We start from the raw sequence: 18,308 nt of genomic DNA, 5'->3' as shown, positions 1-18,308 counted from the left end.
GCAGCCAGGGTGTCGAACCGCAAAAAATACGGGTTCGGTTCGGGTTCGGGTTCGCGTTGTTTTGATTTCGTTCCGGTTCAGTTCCGGTTCGGCCAGGCCAGAAATCGAACCGGTTCGCAAACCGGTTCGTAGCCCCGAACCGGTTCGCGAACCGGTTCAACGCTTCCGTTATATATGTTCCATAAAACCTTTTATCAGGAAATGCGTGGCTAATAGCTTACTGCTGTTGTCTGCGTTGACGACTCTAGCGGTGAGGTAGCCCTTTAGTGAGAGAAATGAGAAATGGATGAACACTTATTGCAACTAGAGTTCACGCTGTTGAAGCGGTGTAGTCCTGCTACTTTCTGTTCCCAAAATATCTTTTTTCACACGCACAGTGCCAGCAAGATACACTTAAAGGAAGCCTAATAAGATGGACAGCGTAACATAGACGACAGTACTTGCCGGCACACTGCCTTCGCAGCGTTAATCGATCTGAAACCGTACTGAAGCATGTCGAAAATAAGCCTGCAAGCCTTACTCTGTCTGAGCTCACAGCAGTGTACTTGTTAATCCACAACACAACGGCAATGTGTCACGACGACACAACTGCGCTACCAATAAGCAGAACCACATTTACTTTTCAAAGCACGACCAATCAAACAGGCACCGTTCTGCTTACGCTCCTTCTCCACTTCTCATGTTTCTGACTTGTTTAATTTGTGCTGCTCACGTGTAAAGGGAAATCTTGGGCGCTTATTTGATCACATATTCGTCTGTAGAGCTATATAACTGGCCTACTCCATTCGTGTTTCATTCGTCCGCGTGGCACCTGGTCTCTGAAGAGTAGACGCCGCACCGCGTGCGTGGGGCGCTAGCCGCGGCACTCACAAGGACAACTGCGCTTCAAAGACGCTGAAAGTATACTTACTATACGTCGTCGTCTGACTGCTAGGTGAACATTTCTGAAATTTATGATATAGGCGCGTGATGATGATACCAATGTGTCTTCGTTCGGGGATAGAGAGGAACTCTTATGCTGACTTCTTTTATGTCCGAACCGTTTTGTTGCGAACCGGTTACCGCTATTATTTTTTACGGTTCTGCTCCGGTTCGGGTTCAACAGTGTCATGAAAATTTCGGTTCGGGTTCGGGTTCGGTTTCGGCAAAAATAACGGTTCGGGTACGGTTTTCGGTTCGGGTTCGGGTTCGGTTCGACACCCTGCTTGCAGCAGGTGGAATTGCAGCGGGTGGACTTGCAGCTGGTGGATTCACGGCGGGTGGATTTGCACCAGTTGGACTTGCAGGAGGGGAACGCCCAACAGGCGATCGACTTCTGGATCTCCGTAAGACTCATCGAGAGCAAGCAGCAGACAGCATCGTCTGTGAGCCTTACTTTTTCGTCTTTGAGATGGCTTTTTTTCGCAAAATAGTTTTTTTTATTTGCTACAGATTTTTTATGAAAAAAAAAAGCTATGAGATCGGCACAGATGCTGATTTTGCAATTGAGTTTGTGGGAACCTTCGTTCACCACGACCGGAACCCCAAACTCGCCCGCATCAGCCGCGCATGGGAAGAACCACAAAGGAGGTTTACTCACAACAGACCTGATTTATTCCCTGTCATGCTGCAGACCACGCTCCCAGAACACCAAATTACGAAGTTACAAACAGGCCAAGCATCCTCACCAGCAGAAAACGGGAAAGGCCCCTACGTTGGGCGCCAGCTGTGGGAAACCTTCCGGTTAACCCACCACCGGGACCACGCCCGTTCATCCGACCCGCGCAAGGAACGCAGACACGAGATCGAAAATTAACAAAGGATTTATTTCATACCTTCAAACGGCACAAGCCAAGGCTTTCCCCCAAGAAGAGCGCCAAATTGTGGGAACCTTCGTTCACCACGACCCGAACCCCAAAAGTTATACGTCAAGGCGGACGTCCTCTCGAAGAGAGTATGTAACTACTATAAATGACTAATTACCTAGAATTCGCTAATTTTAGTTAGGCGACTTGGGGTAAAAGCGAGCGTTCAGAGTGAGAGACAGTCCTCGATGAGAGTCATGCCACCTTCGAAAAATCCTGAAGCGAGCGCGTACATTGAAACATCAATTGAAATATCCATTGCTCTCTCGTGCGCTACCGCTGAACCCCTCTGAATCACTGTATTATAAAATTGTGGAGTGCAGCCGCACTTACTGTAGTGGATGGCCAGGTGGCCTGATGGGGTTCCTTTCACGGCGGCAGCGTGTCCTCTCAGCCTTCATACCAACTTGCTCGGTTCACCACCCTTATGCAGGTAGACCGTGGTTGAATTAGCCAAATCCACCGCAAAATACGATTCGTAGTACGGTGGTTATGTCCAGAACAGTTGTGCGAAAATTCAGGTTTACTTGCGCATATTTCAGCGACGCACTAAGTCGGCCGCAAAACAGCGCCGTGAGGGGGTATACCACTTTCCACCTGATAGACAGAGCAGCTGAAAAATAAGGGAAGAGTAGCGACAATGTAGTGTGTTGCTATCAAGGGATATCACGCATGAAGGTCACCGCCCTCGTTATCGGCGTGCCTGCTGTACAGTCATAGGTGCATTACCCCGGTATGAACATTTGGCAGTTCGGCTGCATTGACTGGTGAAGGCAAAAAAGCGCTAGCCATGGCCAGCTCTGTGTTTTCAAACAGAGAAAAATCCAGAATAGTTCTGTCTCTTTGCGCTGCTGACATGGACTACAACGCGGCAGTTGAAAAGTACAGCGAGATGTTCCCAGGCGAGCGAGTGCCCACGTCTCGTACAATCAGACGGGCATTCCTGCGACTATCTTCGACTGCAACGTTCAGCTCTACACGCCGGTCATGTTCTCATTCAGTTACTTCCCGGGACTCTAGCCAACTGAGTTCGTGAACAGGTCGTGCGGGATCCCACCATAAGCAGTCGATCCATCCAAAGAAGAACAGGGGTCTCAGCCAGCGAATGGACTTCTGCAATAGACCTCTACCTGTTTGTAAACAAATGACGTCATAATGTTCGACAGCGCCACGAGTTTGGTAAAGTCGAACTACGTTCAAAGCCAGTGGCGAACAAGGTCGCGCCCGAAAGTCACGGTCTTGAGGGGATTACGATGGTCTCTGAAAGGGACGCGATCTTCGGTTCTACTTTTCTTTCAATAGGAGGCAGCGAACAATCGCCCATTCGTGGAACCCAGCTCTCCCCTTCCGATCTGTTTTGGTTTCGGTCTGTCTACCAACGTCATGATGACGTTTGTCGGGTAGAGGTTTATTGGATAATAAACATGACTGATGAAATTACAAATATTCCGGATTGCATCATTTGGACAGACGAAGCGCATTTTTCTCGGAATTCTCAAGTTAACTTGCACAACGCCCACTACTGGTGCACATCAAATCCTCATTGGTTAAGGGCCTGCAAACACCAATACAAGTGGACATTTAATGCGTGGGCAGGGATCTACGAGGGGCGTTCAAGTCAAACCGGGACTTTCTGTCTCCTGAGTGTACAAATGGCTTGCTGTACTTCTTTTTCGTCATTTTCACACGCGGCAGGCCTCCGCGTTCACCACGTGGCGGTCCAAAGTTTGTGCAAAACAGAAGGCACGTGCTGGACAGGATGGCCGACAACGAGTTGAGCGCGCACATCGAACAGCGAATTGTCATGAAGTTTCTCGTGAATGAAGGCGTAAAGTCATCTGAAATTCACAGAAGACTTCAGGCTCAGTATGGCCACGATACACTTAGCAGCAGCAAAGCTTTTGAGTGGTGCAAACGGTTCCGAGACGACCGCACATCAGTGCTGGACGATCCCGGCCGGGGCGGCTCAGAGCCCAGTGTCAGAGTTCCTGAGAACATCCAACTTATGGAGCGCCTGATCCTAAAGGACCGACGGATAACATGTCTCGATATCAATAGTGCATATAGCGCGATCAATAGTGCATATTACTGCCAGGTTCTCACTGATGTGCATAAGGCGCTGAAGCAAAAGCGGCCGGGTCTCATCACCAAAGGAGTCCTCCTCCTACAGGACAATGCACGCCAGCATACCGCGCATCTCACGACACGCACCTTACAGGAACTTGGCTGGGAGTTGCTGTCACATCCCCCTTACAGTCCAGACCTGGCCCCTAGCGATTTCCATCTCTTCGGGCCACTGAAGGCGTTCCTTGGGGGCCGCCACTTCAGCTGCGACGACGAGGTCAAGGATGCGGTCCGATCATGGCTGCTACGCGCCTGTAAGGATTTCTACGCTGCTGGCATCCAAGCCCTCGTGAAACACTGGGGCAAGGAAATTAGTGCAGCTGGAGATTACTTTGAAAAACAAAGCTAATTTCTCGCCTGTAAGTTCATTTTACTTATCCGAAAATAAGTCCCGGTTTGACTTGAACACCCCTCGTATAACGGAGTACTAGGTCCAGTATTTTTCAATACATGACATTCTCGGGTAAACATAAACAAGCCCCCACCAAAACTTCCGGTGCCACGAAGACTTCCGGTCCTTCTGCGACTAAGGACGCTCGGAACCAGCCGCCACGCAGAATTATATCTTTCGCTCTCCTGATTTGTTGAAAACGGGAGGCGTACGCCTTTTTGTGGTAACTTGAATTGCCACAAAAAGGCGTATCCGACCCTCTCTCTCTTCAAATCAGAAGCGATAACTGTATCAATCGGCACAGTGGTTGCCGCAGAGAGCGTTTGCTGTGAAACCGGATGTCCTTTTGGCATCAAACCGGAAGCGGTGAAAACGGCACAGACAATATCTACTGCAGTGAGATCCTAGAAGGTTTTTTATCGAATTTCGTTGATAATTTGCCCCTTGCGGAGCGACTGAGTTTGTGGTACCAACATGATGGGGCCCCACCTCCACTCTGTCCGTCAGGCAGTCCACCGACGCTTCGGTGAGAAATAGATAGGCCGTTTTGGGCCTGTGTCATGACAAGCCAGATCACCGGACTTGACTCCGGACTATTTTTATTTGTGGGGACGCATCAAGGAGGAGGTATACAGAGAAGAAACCCGATCGCCGCTCGACTTGCAGGAGAAAATAACTTCTTTCTGCAGGTCACTTCGCCCAAGGGAAATTAAATGAGCAACGGGACGTAGTCCTCAGGTCACAAACTATGCATTGGTGCCGAAGGCGGTCACTTTGAACAGTTTTAGCTAGGGCGGCTCGTGCGACGATACACTTGGATGTCGCTGCTCTATCACGATGTTCACAACCCCCCACCACACTCTTGTGAGGGATCGGGCCCCCGGCCTACCTCCCGGGGGCAACACGGGAGGGAGCAACGTGTCTAGCTGACGTCTGCTGTCTGGGAGCGAGAGGGAAGAGAGAGGCAAAGAGGAAGAGGCACGTGGTCGCAGAGTTGCTTCCGGGACTTTGGACATGCGTTGCAGCGACGGACGCTGTTTTTGAACGTTACATGGTGTAAATACTGGTGTGCAATTAAAACAGGTTACCTCCTCGTCGAACCTAACAAGTGGGGGCTCGTCTCAGCAACCCGGACGGAAGATGTCACTGGATGGAGACAACGAAGCCAACCGAACGCCTGGTGCAGTCATCGACGGCTCAGTGATACGAAGTTTGCTTGCAGGGACGGACGGTTCTAGATGGCAAGAGAACAAGTAGCGGGACAAGTGCGCCCCCTCCAAGCAATTGCCAAATAGCTCAAGACCTTGCCTTTGTCGAACACAGCCCGCAGAACAGTGCATCAAGCCCACCGGGAGGTTTGGGTGCTTCAGCATACACCTAGCCTCTGCAACCATCAGCCTTGCAACGGCCACTCCCAGTTGCCCCTGTACCGCATAACACCCCTCTACCAGCAGCACCGGCCAATAGTGGAGGCAGGGGAAACCAGCAACAGCAGCTCCAGAGAGAAGGCTTCCGCCACAATCCAGCCGGACCTAGACTAAGGAATCAGTCGCAAGTTTGCTACTGTTGCGGGGGAGTGGGCCACGTGGCAAGGCAGTGTCCTTCAAGACCATCCAAAGGACCGGCTCGTTGCTATGCGTGCAATGGTGTTGGACACATCCGGGCCAACTGTCCGGGAAACGCCTAAATGTATGCGCTGACCCGGCCAGCACCTACGACGCATTGCTGCAAGTAGCAGCTACAGCCGGCCGCAGGGAGCCCTTGCTAGAGGTGGCGGTAGGAGACAGCGTCTTCCAGGCATTGCTGGACACTGGGTCCAGCGTGAGCCTTTTTGGAGATAAAGCCATGGCAGCGGCCCGGTCAGCAGGAGCAGTCCCTCGAGAAGAGTCTCATTCCCTTCGCTTAGCAATTGGATACACCAACACATCACAGTCCATCAGGTGTAGAATTCGCTGGGCTGGCAACAGCCGCAAGGAGCGATTTCTTTACATGCCGGGACTGTGTAGGGAAGTTGTGCTCGGGAGGGACTTTCTAGTGGCAACTGACATTTCTGTCCACATGGGACGTGGTGGCTGGACCTTGGGAACTGATCCACAAGAGTTGATGAAGTTTGTACGTGCTCCAAATAAAGACCATTCCCAGCCGGTGACAGCTGATGATGTGTATGCTGTGGGGGCTGAGCCAGGGAACTGTAGTGATCGCATAGACACGCGTATACTGTGCATGTTAGATGAATATAAGGACACATTGACATCAAGGCCTGGCCGTACAGACCTCATCGAACATAAGATAGAGACATCTGATGACATACCAATACGTTGCAAGCTCCGGCCTGTGAACGCTCAGAAGAGAGAAATCCTGGATAAATGCCTCCGAGAAATGCTGGACGAGGGCTTGATCGAACCCACATCAAGCCCTTGGGCTAGTGCCGGGGTGTTGGTCCCAAAGAGGTCTGGGGGCTACCGTTTAGCTATCGACTACAGAGCCCTCAACTCCAAAACCTGTGTTCCCGTGTACCCAATGCCCAGGACGGATTGTCTGCTTGCACAACTGGGGAAGGCGCGATGGTTTTCAAGTCTGGATTTGTCCCAGGGCTTTTTCCAGATCCCACTGGCACAGGAGGACATTGCAAAGACTGCCTTTATCTGTCCCCAGGGCACATCCCAATTCACACGAATGCCCTTTGGACTGGCAGGAGCTCCTGCCACGTTCCAAATGCTCATGGACAAGGTTTTACAAGGTATCAAGCACAAGTCCTGCATGGCATTTCTGGATGACGTGCTCATTTACTCGGACACCCTAGAAGACCACGTTGAACACGTACGAGAGGTGTTAGACAGGATCCGTGGAGCTGGTCTTACAATCAACCCGGACAAAATCCAGCTGTGTAGGCAGTCGCTGAAGTTCCTCGGCCATGTCATTTCCCCAGGGGAGTGCCGCCCAGATCCTGAGAAAGTACAAGCAGTACAGTCTTTTCCCTGCCCAGCAAACACTAAGGACTTGCAGGCCTTCCTTGGTCTTACCGGCTATTATAGGAACTTCATCCAAATTTTTCGGACACTGCCAGGCCTTTGACGACGCTCTTGCGGAAAGACTGCGTGTGGAACTGGGGTGCTGACCAGGAGGCAGCCTTCTCTGCCCTCAAGGATCAGCTCTCAGATGCGATGTTAAGCTTGCCAGACCTCAACCGGCCCTTTATCATTGAAACTGATGCAAGTGGATTGGGTATTGGTGCCGTCCTATTGCAAGAACATCAAGGAAACCTGTGCCCTGTCTCATTTATCAGCAGGACACTAACAGATGCGGAAAGAAACTACACTGTCCAAGAGTGGGAGTGCCTGGCAGTGGTGTGGGCGTTGGACAAATTTAGGCCCTACGTGGAATTCACCCAGTTCGAGGTGCATTGTGATCATGCGTCGTTGGCATGGATGTTCCGCACCGAACAGGCCTCAAGCAGGGTTCGAAGATGAGTACTTCGTCTCCAAGGCTTTAATGCACCATCAAGCACCGCAGAGGCAAAGCCAACATTCCCGCTGATGCGTTAAGCCGCTTTCCAGGGCGATCCGACAATCTCACTTCATGGTCCGTGGCTGAGAGGTTGTTGCCCATCATGGTGCCTGAAGCTGAGACCTCCGTGGAATTTGAGGAGGCACTTGCAGTGCAACAAGCGTCGGTAGCAACATTCATGGACCCACAAAGGCTGGCAGAAGAACAACAGCAGGACCCCCTGTTGAAGAACATCAGCAGGCACATCATACATGGGTGTCTTCCTGAAGAGGAACAAGAGGCGAAGAGTACTCAGGGCCTGTCACAAGAAAGTGGAATGGACACTGATGGTGTCCTCTGGCATGTTGGAGGTGATGCGAAGGTACTATGGGTCCCTCAGCAGCTTCGGTTAGATGTACTTCGCCTCGGACATGACCATCCTCTTAGTGGCCACATGGGGTATTTCAAGACCTACAAACGAATCAGAGAACATCACTTTTGGTTGGGGATGAGGGCCGACACCTCAAAATATGTGCGGGCCTGTGAGGTCTGTCAACGAATGAAGCCCAATCGACAGAACCCAAGGGCATGATGACAGCTCCTGGCAACCATGCCTATGGACGAGTTGAGTGTCGATATCATTGGACCCCTTCCAACACACCACGCCAGCATAAGTATATCCTGGTGGTCCTGGACAAGTTTACCAAGTTTGTAGAGATCTTCCCCCTCCGTTCGCAGACTTCCCAGGCCATTGTGGCAAAACTGGTCGAGGTGTTCTGTCGACATGGTGTCCCATGCAGTATCTCCAGTGACAATGGGGAGCCATTTGTCAGCAAGATTTGGAGGCAACTCATGAAGCAGTGGGGTGTTCAAGAAAGACATACAGTCCCATACAGGCCTGCTGGACAAGCCGTCGAGAGGCATAATGCTGTTGTCAAACAGGGCATCATGGCCTATTGCCACAACTACCGTCACTGGGACAAGTATCTGCAAGAGATCGTATTCGCCATGCGCACATCTGAGAGCAAGGTTACAGGTTACACTCCGGCTTTCCTGTGCTACGGAAGAGAGTTCCGGACACCATGGACACCCTCTCCAAGTCAGGCCACAGGAGAGGCAACGCCAGCGCATGAGTACAGTGTAGAGCTGTCAGAGGCCCTACGCAGTGCCCTCGACTTTGCACGCAGTCACCAGACGCAGATGAAGTTGCGACAGGAGGAGCAGTACCATAAAAAGCGGCAGCCGTACGAGTTCCAAGTGGGTGACCGTGTCTTGCGGGACTGCCACACACTCAGCAATGCAAGCAAGGGCATCGCTGGAAAGCTGGCCCCAGGCGTGACGGGCCCGTATGTAGTCAGTGCCAGGATTGGACCCAATGTGTACAAACTGTGCGACCCCAGCTCACATCGCCACTGTGGGATGGCAAACATTGACCAGCTGTCACCGTATCATGAACTGTCACCTGCACATTTTTAGGGGGGGGGGGGGAGACTGTGAGGGATCGGGCCCCCGGCCTACCTCCCGGGGGCAACACGGGAGGGAGCAACGTGTCTAGCTGACGTTGCTGTCTGGGAGCGAGAGGGAAGAGAGAGGCAAAGAGGAAGAGGCACGTGGTCGCAGAGTTGCTTCCGGGACGTTGGACGTGCGTTGCAGCGACGGACGCTGTTTTTGAACGTGACATGGTGTAAATACTGGTGTGCAATTAAACAGGTTACCGCCTCATCGAACCTAACACTCTAAAAACAGCTTCACGGCTGAACACCGCTTTTCGCCAGTGAATATGTCCAATGATATCGTTGTGTATCCCCTATTTGGTGAAAACGGGAGGCGTACGCCTTTTTGTGACAATTATGAACAGCATAAGTGTCACAAAAAGACGTACGCCTCCCGTTTTCAACAAATCAAGGCAGATAACGATATCATTCGAGATGATGGTTGGCTAAGAGCGTGCTATGCGGTGAAGTTCATTTCTAAGAGTGTAGGCCTTTTTGGTACATTTTACATTTGTGCATAAGTGCCCCAGAAAGGCGTACACACACTGTTTTCTGCAAATCACGGAACGGAGCCATATCATTCTGCATAATAACGGTTGGTTCTCGGTGTGTTGGCGCTGTGAAGCCTCGTTTTTAGAGTGCAGGCCACAAAAAGCCATGAGAACCGGGTAAACCAAAATTCTGTACAAATAAATTATGTTATTCATATTTGTGTACTCTTTTTCGTAGCAGGTGTTTGTGGAAGACGACGGGATGTACGAGAGGGGCGGGGATGTCAAAGGAAACAGGAGGCGTGCTTGGTTCCGACCCGGACAGAGCGGTGTATTACGCACACGTACACTCTTAAAAATGAACTTCACCGCATAGCACGCTCCTAGCCAACCATCATCTCGAATGATATCGTTATCTGTCCTGATTTGTTGAAAACGGGAGGCGTACGCCTTTTTTGTGACAATTATGAACAGTATAAGTGTCACAAAAAAGGCGTACGCCTCTCGTTTCAACAATCAGGGCAGATAACGATATCATTTGAGATGATGGTTGGCTAGGGGCGTGCTATGCCGTGAAGTTCATTTTTAAGAGTGTACGATCAGGCGTTAACTCTAAAGAGTCGCGCTTCCAACAGCATGGAAGAAAAAGTCAAAAGCATCAACTAACTTTCACGCTTTATTTGCTTTCCTTTGCTTATGCCTTCGCATCCAGCGATCAGAAACCGCTTATCTGTACGTACGCGGCGTCTCTTGTTCCCTTTCCTCCTTTTCTGCAGCTGCTCTACCAGGTGGCGAGTGATATGCCCTGCTCACGCTGCTGTTTTGGGGCCGACTTAGTGCGTCGCTGACAAATGCGCAACTAAACTCAATTTTCGGACGACTTTTCTGGACATAACCCGCCGTGCTACGTAACGTATTTTGCGGTGGGTTTGGCTAATTCAACCACGGTCTATCTGATTTAGCAAGAAAAACGTTACATTGACTAGGCAGTTCAATTAAAAAATTCAATTTATATCAATTAAAAGTCGTCGAAAGTAATTTAGTAGGTGGCAAATTGAATGGCCGGACGGTAGCCGCTTACCCCATATTTTTCTGTTAAGCGTTTTTTTACAAAGGTCAAATGACACGTTAAGGTGGCGCACCCTATATATAGCAGTAGACAGGGAGCGAAAGAGGAAATATCCAAGAAAAGTAGAAAAGAAAACAAAAATCCAAGACACTCCTCTCAGCCGAGAGAGCTGAAAAACAATAAGTAAAACGTGAAGCAGACCGGACAAGACCAACTACCAGACCCGTAGCGAGGCAAGTTTGCGCCCAGGGCAAGGTAAATCTGAAGCGCCCCCCTCTCCCACTGCTGTCAGAATCCCTGTAAACAAGGAAATGAAAACGCTTATTTGCACTGCCGAGATCGTAAATTCAAATTCTCTTCGTTTCCGCTTTATCCTGTCCAACCAACATGCCAGGGCCTGCCGTTCGGCGCCTCTGGCGAGGGCGCCCCCCCCCCCCCCCCCCCACAGGGTTGGTCTTGTCCGGTCTGCTTCACGTTTTACTTATTGTTTTTCAAGCTCCCTCGGCTGAGCGCTCTAAAAACAGAACTTCACCGCATAGCACGCTCTGCGCCAACCATGGCCACGAACGATAGGGTTATCGCTTCTGATTCGAGGAGAGAGGAGGGCGTACGCCTTTTTGTGTCAATTATCCATATATACAAATTGACACAAAAAGGCGCACGCCCCCCTCTGCCCTCGAATCAGAAGCGACAACCCCAAGCGGCAATGGTTGGCGCAGAGCGTGCTATGCGGTGAAGCTCTCTTTTTAGAGTGTGGAGTGTCTTCGATTTTTTTTTTTTTTTTTTTTGCTCTTCTATTTTTTTTTATTTCCTCTTTCGGTCCCTGGTGCTGGTATATATACGTCCTGTTGTATGGCTGTATTCGTTAACCTGATGAAATGCAGGCTCTGCACGAAAGTCTTGTTCATTTTATTTGTAATAAAGTGTTCCTACCCGTTTTACCTTCCCTTAGTTTGTGCATCGCCCAGAAGGCACGCACATAAAATAAAAAATAAAATAAAAAGACTATAATATAGGGTGTTTATTATTAGCTGCAACAAATTTTCATAAAAAGGGGAGTTGCCTTAGGACACCTTTACTTTTGTCATTCGATTACAGCTCTTGTGATTAGTCCTCTATTTGAGAAAAAAATACCGTATTTTTTTCTCAAATAGGGGACTAATCACCGGAGCTGTGTTAATCAACTTTTTAATGATTGACTTTAGGGAGCACACTGCAATTGCGATATTATAGCATGATCTACACATGATCCCCTCGAACCACTGATGAAGCACAAAATTCATCGCAGCGCGCGCCCAGATACCTATTTCAGCTCTGCCATTCTGCTGCACACCGCAAGTGATCGGCAAAGGAGCGACAGTGAAGTCTATATCTCCAACCCTCACTTAACGTCACAGAAAGACGTCATGCGCGGTTCAGGCAAACCCTTCCGGTATGTTTTCACGATTTTTGATTTTGTTTTTCTTTTTGCTTGCAAGGAACTTTGCGCATCACCACTACATATCAGCGCTTATCATACCGGTGAAGGCAAGAGCAGTGTCCAGCAGGATGAAATGAGTGATAAGGCAGGCGACTGCGAACACACGAAGGAAGAAAAGAAAACAAAAAAGAATCTCCTTTGCCGGTCACTTGTGGTTTGCAGCAGAGGGCAGCTGAAATAGTTAGATCTGTGGCGCGCGCTGCGATTACTTTTGTGCTTCATCAGTGGTTCGAGCGGATTATGTGGAGATCAGGCTTTAATATCGCAATTGCAATCGCAATCCCTAAAGTGAATTATTAAAAAGTTGATCAAATATCTGTTAAAGGGAACGAAAAGTGAAAAATAACCCCCATATTTTTGCCAACTGTCGTGCACAACATCGTTGTTTGATAAGACACAGAAAGCATTACTTCTCAATTCGGCATATTTTTTACGTATAAATATTTTGAAGATTGCGGGAACATGGACGGTGCTGCAGCGAACGGCGAAAAAGAGCAACTTGGGTTTCAGGTCCAGGGCTCCCAGGGATTGGTCAACCCTTACCACGTGAGAGCTAATTTTGTAGAGAACGAAGCTGGCGCCAAATTATCTTACAGCTAAACACTATTTTAAAAATGACGCTCACTTCCATAGCTTTTACGTTAATAAAGCATTCAGCTACTTTGCCGCTACGAGCTACGATCCGCCGCGCCATCTGCAAGGTCGTCTGTGTTATCGCGTTTATTGTTTACGTCGTGGGCGGTCGTTGTTGGTCGCGCGAAGAGAAGTGAATGACATGTTCGTGGTTGTTGTGTCAATTATTCGAGAGATCTACATATGAGTGGTGTGGTTTTTGTGTTCGGGGATGCAAAAATCATGTTCGTTCACCATCGGCGGCAGGCGTTTCTACCACAAGATTCAACAGGAGAGTGCGCGAAAACGAATGTGGTTCAAAGCACTCGGTTATTAGATGTAGCAGTCGTGTGGTATGTGCTGAGCTCATTTTGCTGCCGATGACTACGAAGATGCCGTAGAAGGCGAATTGCGAAGACGTCCGAAGCACACTGATGCTCAGTATCCAGTGATTTTGCTCCACCGAGGTGACGAGTTCAACACAAGTCTTAGGTACGTACAGGTGTCACACACTTATAATATAGCGACGACGTATTCCAGTTAACTTATGTTATCCTACTTGTCCCGTACTCAACTTTGTCAACATCAACAAATTCAATTTTAGGGGCCTTCCAGTGTTGAAGTGGCGCAACACTGCTTCGTATGTGTGATCCAGGCACTCAAGTTGACATGACAGAAATAACTGAAAGCAGGTATGCAAAGTCCACAGATGGAAGCCCTAGATTTGTTACGTGTTGCGGACTTTGTGACATTTTTTCTTTCTTTTAGTCTTTGGACAGGTGCAGAACATTAGTATGACGTCAACAAGAGGAGAAGAAACCGATGAGAACTACTAGCTTGTTTCAAGGGTACGAGAATAGTTCCTGTTGAGATGGAGTTATGACTTTATGACTAAGGAACACTAATTAATTTTCTAGAGATGCATCCTCTACACTTGAATACCCAGTGCAACAGCAAACGTTCATTGTCTTTGAAGCCGCAACTACTGGAATTGTTCAATGTGTGTCAGAGCTGCAGTGAGCCATGCAAGGTTACCACATCATATTGGTCCCAAAATTTGTAGAGTTCCCCTATCTCGGACCCAACTGTCATTTCTCTTTATTGCTCTTCCGATCCTACCTTCTCAGAAATGAATATGGTTCACCATACACTGCATGGGCACTGCCTTTCTCTGCTCATGCTTTCGGTTTCTTATTCTGTTGAATAAATCTTCACTTGAGTTTGCAGCCATTACGCTGTCTACTGTGTTTGCCCCTCATCTATATTGATGTGCTCTAACGGTATAGCACATCAACATCCCAACAACCTTCCAAACAACCTTGCCTAGTCCTACTTTTGGGTGGAAACTACACAATGTGGTAACATCCACATATATAAAGTTATAGTCGACGGAGATTTGCTGTTTTTGTACAACCTTCATTGTACATTTCTTTTGGCTCACTTAGCATGCAGATGTTCTGATCTTCATCAAGATGACAGGTCATTGTTTGATCTGCAGCATCATTTTTCCTGTAATCTTTTCACAACAGAGAATACAACAGTGAACAAATGGTAAAATATAACTAGCTTGTTAAATTCAAAAGGGAAAGACGAAACTGTTTATACTTCTCTAGTTTATTTTGTTGTAGGTCTTACAACTGTACGTTCAAGTATGTCAAAACATCAGAGGGCAGGAAGTCCTACTCTATTTCCTAAATCCCTGGACAATAAAAAAGAAAGATATAGTTTGAATTGGGACAAAAACGTTTGCTTCTGCTCTTATATTATATTTCAATTAAATGTTACGATGCATTTGTAGTGTACAGTGAAGCCAGTTTCAATTTGCAGGGCTGTCAAAAGTACTTTACAAAAGTACATCTCAATTACAGTACAGAGAACTTATGCAATAAATTATTTAGCCATTTTGGAGTACTATGCACACCAATGGTGCATTGTTAACTTTGAACCAGATCAAGGGTTAATAATAGTTGAAGTCAGCCCTCAAGTCCTTCTTTAGAAATGTTAGTTGGCGACGTGATAATGAATCAGTTACAAGTACTCCGTTTAGCAAAACAGAGTTAATTAAGTGTTAAATCCCAATCTGGTTCAATTATTAGTTGACATTTGGAAACGTGGTCACTAAGAAGTATACTAAAGGTTATGAACACAATTCAGCTGAATGACACTGATGAAAATTGTCTTACTTACTCCTCACATATACAAGTGAGACATGAGTATAACCTACAAATACATCTATGCCCACAGGTTACTTAACCTTCCAGGTACAAACTAGTAATTATAATATGCTGTGACAGCAAAGAAAAAGCAATGAGAAAAACTTTCAGCAAACAAGAAATGAAAATGTGCTGACAACAGTTCTACAGGTCAGCGCACTGATGGGAAAGCATCCCTAATAGCATGCATGACGCAGATCGAGATCCAGTGGAGTATTTTCTATTGTATTTTCACGGAGCACCCCATATCCTTGTGAATCGCCAACGGGTGGTTAAACGGAATTTCCTGCAGAAATAAGGGTTTTCCGTCCAGTTTGCCGTTCAAGAAGCGCGTAAAGACCACATGGCGCTGCCGTGTACGTTGCCATGCTCTTCGGTTCTCGGATGTATGTAAAAAGGCACAGGCAGTACTTCGGTGTCAAAGCACAGTATTTCGGAATATTTCTTTAGTTCTGAATGCAATCGTCTGTCTGCTTTTCACACGCATTCTCTACCTCTCGCCGCAAAACCCGTAGTATCCACCGTAGTATCCGTCGGTTTGCATTTCCCACATGAACACCTGCACGACGAAAAAAACAAGCGCTTGTTTCGGCTTACAAAAAGTGCTTCTCCCTGATACATGGAAATTCACAAAGCAGTCATGTTCACGGCACGGTGAGCTACTCCTGAGGACGGAATGTGACTCCGATTAATCTCTGGACGAGGAATCTTCTGCTGCGAAGAACACACTTTCCAGCACGCCTAAACGCACGAACAACAGTTCTGTGTGAGTGACAGTTCTCGAATGCGGGAATTCCAGCGCACTTATGTCCAAGAGGGTCGACATTCTCGACGTAGAACGCGGTCTCAAATGCCCCCCTGCCATTTTCGTTTTCGCCGGATTAGCGCCCGGAAGTGCGCGTATTACATGCGTCCCTCGACAGATGGCGCGGGGTCATGCCTTTGTTGACAGACTGCTCGGTTTCCTACTAGGTCCCTGGACATGCGATTATGGAAAATTTCGATTACAGAAAACTACAGCGATTTCAGCGGAGTTCTTTGACATTTGAACTTTTGAAGGTTCAAGCTTTTCGCTGAACATAAAGTTTCGATAGGTTATATTCACTTTTCGGTCCCTTTAATTGGTCCATAATTGTGAAAAATACGATTTCCTAGTAGCAGCCCCGTCGAGTAATCCAATGACAAAAGTAAAAGCGTCCTAAGGCAACTCCCCTTTTTATGCGAAAATACTCCAAAAGCCGGGAGATGACATAACGAAAGGAAGAGAGGACTCCGACTTAACGTAACAAATAACAACTTAAGCAGACGTTTCGCCTGTCATACGACGGGCATCATCAGTGGAAGACTGAGCGGGAGAGCCAACAACCAGTCGCTACTTAAGGAGATGACAGTATTGTTCGGGAAGGGGGCCACGGTTTTTGTTACAATGCAAGGGATCAGCGCGTATAGGGAGCGAGGAGGGTCCAGACGGCGCTGCTGCGCCCCCTGCGTTCAGCGCCCTCAGCGGCGGTTTCGTCACTCCTGTCGGGAGACCTTGTGGTGGGAGTATTCGGTTTTCGAGTCCATGTATTATATGCAAGTTCCCCCAATGACACAGTGTCAGATACAGGCTGGTTTTTGCTACGCTTTACGACGTAGAAAGGTACTTCAGAGGTGGTAATTTGAGGAAAGGCCAAGTTATTAGTTGACGCTGGACACGTGTATAACGTGCGAGAGGTCCATGAGGGCGACGAAGCTCACATTGAAGGGTGTTGTGTGCCACAGACAAGAATTAATGACCGCAGCCATCGCGTGACACTTCATGTAAGTATAACATATTTCTGCACGCATGTAACATTCGCGCGACCTGAATCAGAATGTGCACGAACGAGTTTCGAAGTTTTAACCAGGCTTCAGTGTCGCTTGCCTACCGTATGATATAAAATGAAGGATCAATCTCCGCGTAGATCAGTGGACTCAGAGCCTGCGCGGAGCAACATGTACCTGCAAGGCGGGAGCTGCTGGGAAGTGCAAACACGCTGCTGCTGTTGCACTCTACGTGCAGGAAGAAGACAGCTCAACCAGGACAAGTAGAGCGCGACAATGGGGTATACCTGCCCGCTCGAAGCGAACGAAGTACCCCAAATTTAGTTCGAGCATCTGCAGGCTTCGCTGAAGGTGAGTGACCACCATGCAGATCCCTTATATAGTTTACTATGCACATTTGTCAATTGTGAATTAATGTTATGCACATAGTGGGACACTGATAGCTGATCCAGACTTTCAGGACATGTTGTGTGTACCATAAGAGCATATGCAAGTATAACCTTTTCCAGGGCTGCCCCAGCAATGTTCGTGAGGTCCCCTTAACCCACATTACAGACCATTTCGCCGGCATTGGCTGCCCAATGGTAGCCATGTTAAGTGCCGAATGGACCAGAGCGCCAAATGTTTTGGGAGAAGCAGATGCTGAAGGAAGCTGGCAGAGCGAGATAGTATTCCGGTGTACAGTTGGGAGCTGTCTAGGCAGCTTTTCAAATTATGCAAGCAGTATAACTGCGAAAGGAGTGCTGCCTTAAGAGCGATTCTCCTATTGACAAGGTTAGGAAGTGGGACAGAGCTTCTACGCCGAGAAGGTGTCAGTCACCAGGATGACATTCCCCGCGATCTGTTCCGCGACAGCCGCAGACAGATCTGCATGGCTGATGGCTTCGAAATGTCGCTGGTATTGACGTCGAAGTCAGCATCCCTTCGTCATATGTGAAGAACCAAGGAAAAATCAATGACGTTCCGCTTGCTTATACCAATGAGGATCTCACCTCCTACCTAGAAGGCGAAGGCGTCATAGCGGCTCGTCGGCAAATGCGGTACGTCTCCAATGACGACGGCTCGGATCGCTACATCCCTTTGAGAAGTGTGATCCTGACGTTTCAGTCCAGTCAAAAGTTACCTATGGAAGTTCACTTGGGATTTTCAATCCATAAGGTACATGAGTACGTAGAAGGCCCGCTACAGTGCTTTCACTGCCAAAGGTTTGGTCACCTCGCACGCAACTGTCGCTGGCCCCAACGCTGCAAGATTTGCGCCGGCCCACATAATTTCAAGGAATGCACGGCTCGGCGTCAG

The 18,308-nt window shown here is 48.4% G+C and overlaps 1 protein-coding gene across 1 annotated transcript; it reads left to right on the top strand.

The window, feature by feature from the left end:
* The first annotated feature begins 7,969 nt into the window (after positions 1–7,969).
* Positions 7,970–8,437, top strand: LOC135398617 (protein NYNRIN-like). The gene has a single exon (XM_064630002.1). It carries the CDS (start codon positions 7,970–7,972, stop codon positions 8,435–8,437), a length of 468 nt encoding a protein of 155 aa, XP_064486072.1.
* Positions 8,438–18,308: the final 9,871 nt, after the last annotated feature.

The sequence above is a fragment of the Ornithodoros turicata genome, chromosome 6 (genome assembly GCF_037126465.1).
Source record: "Ornithodoros turicata isolate Travis chromosome 6, ASM3712646v1, whole genome shotgun sequence".
NCBI lineage: Eukaryota > Metazoa > Arthropoda > Arachnida > Ixodida > Argasidae > Ornithodoros > Ornithodoros turicata.
The sequence above is the reverse complement of the archived record's forward strand: the minus strand, read 5'-3'. Positions and strand labels throughout refer to the sequence as shown.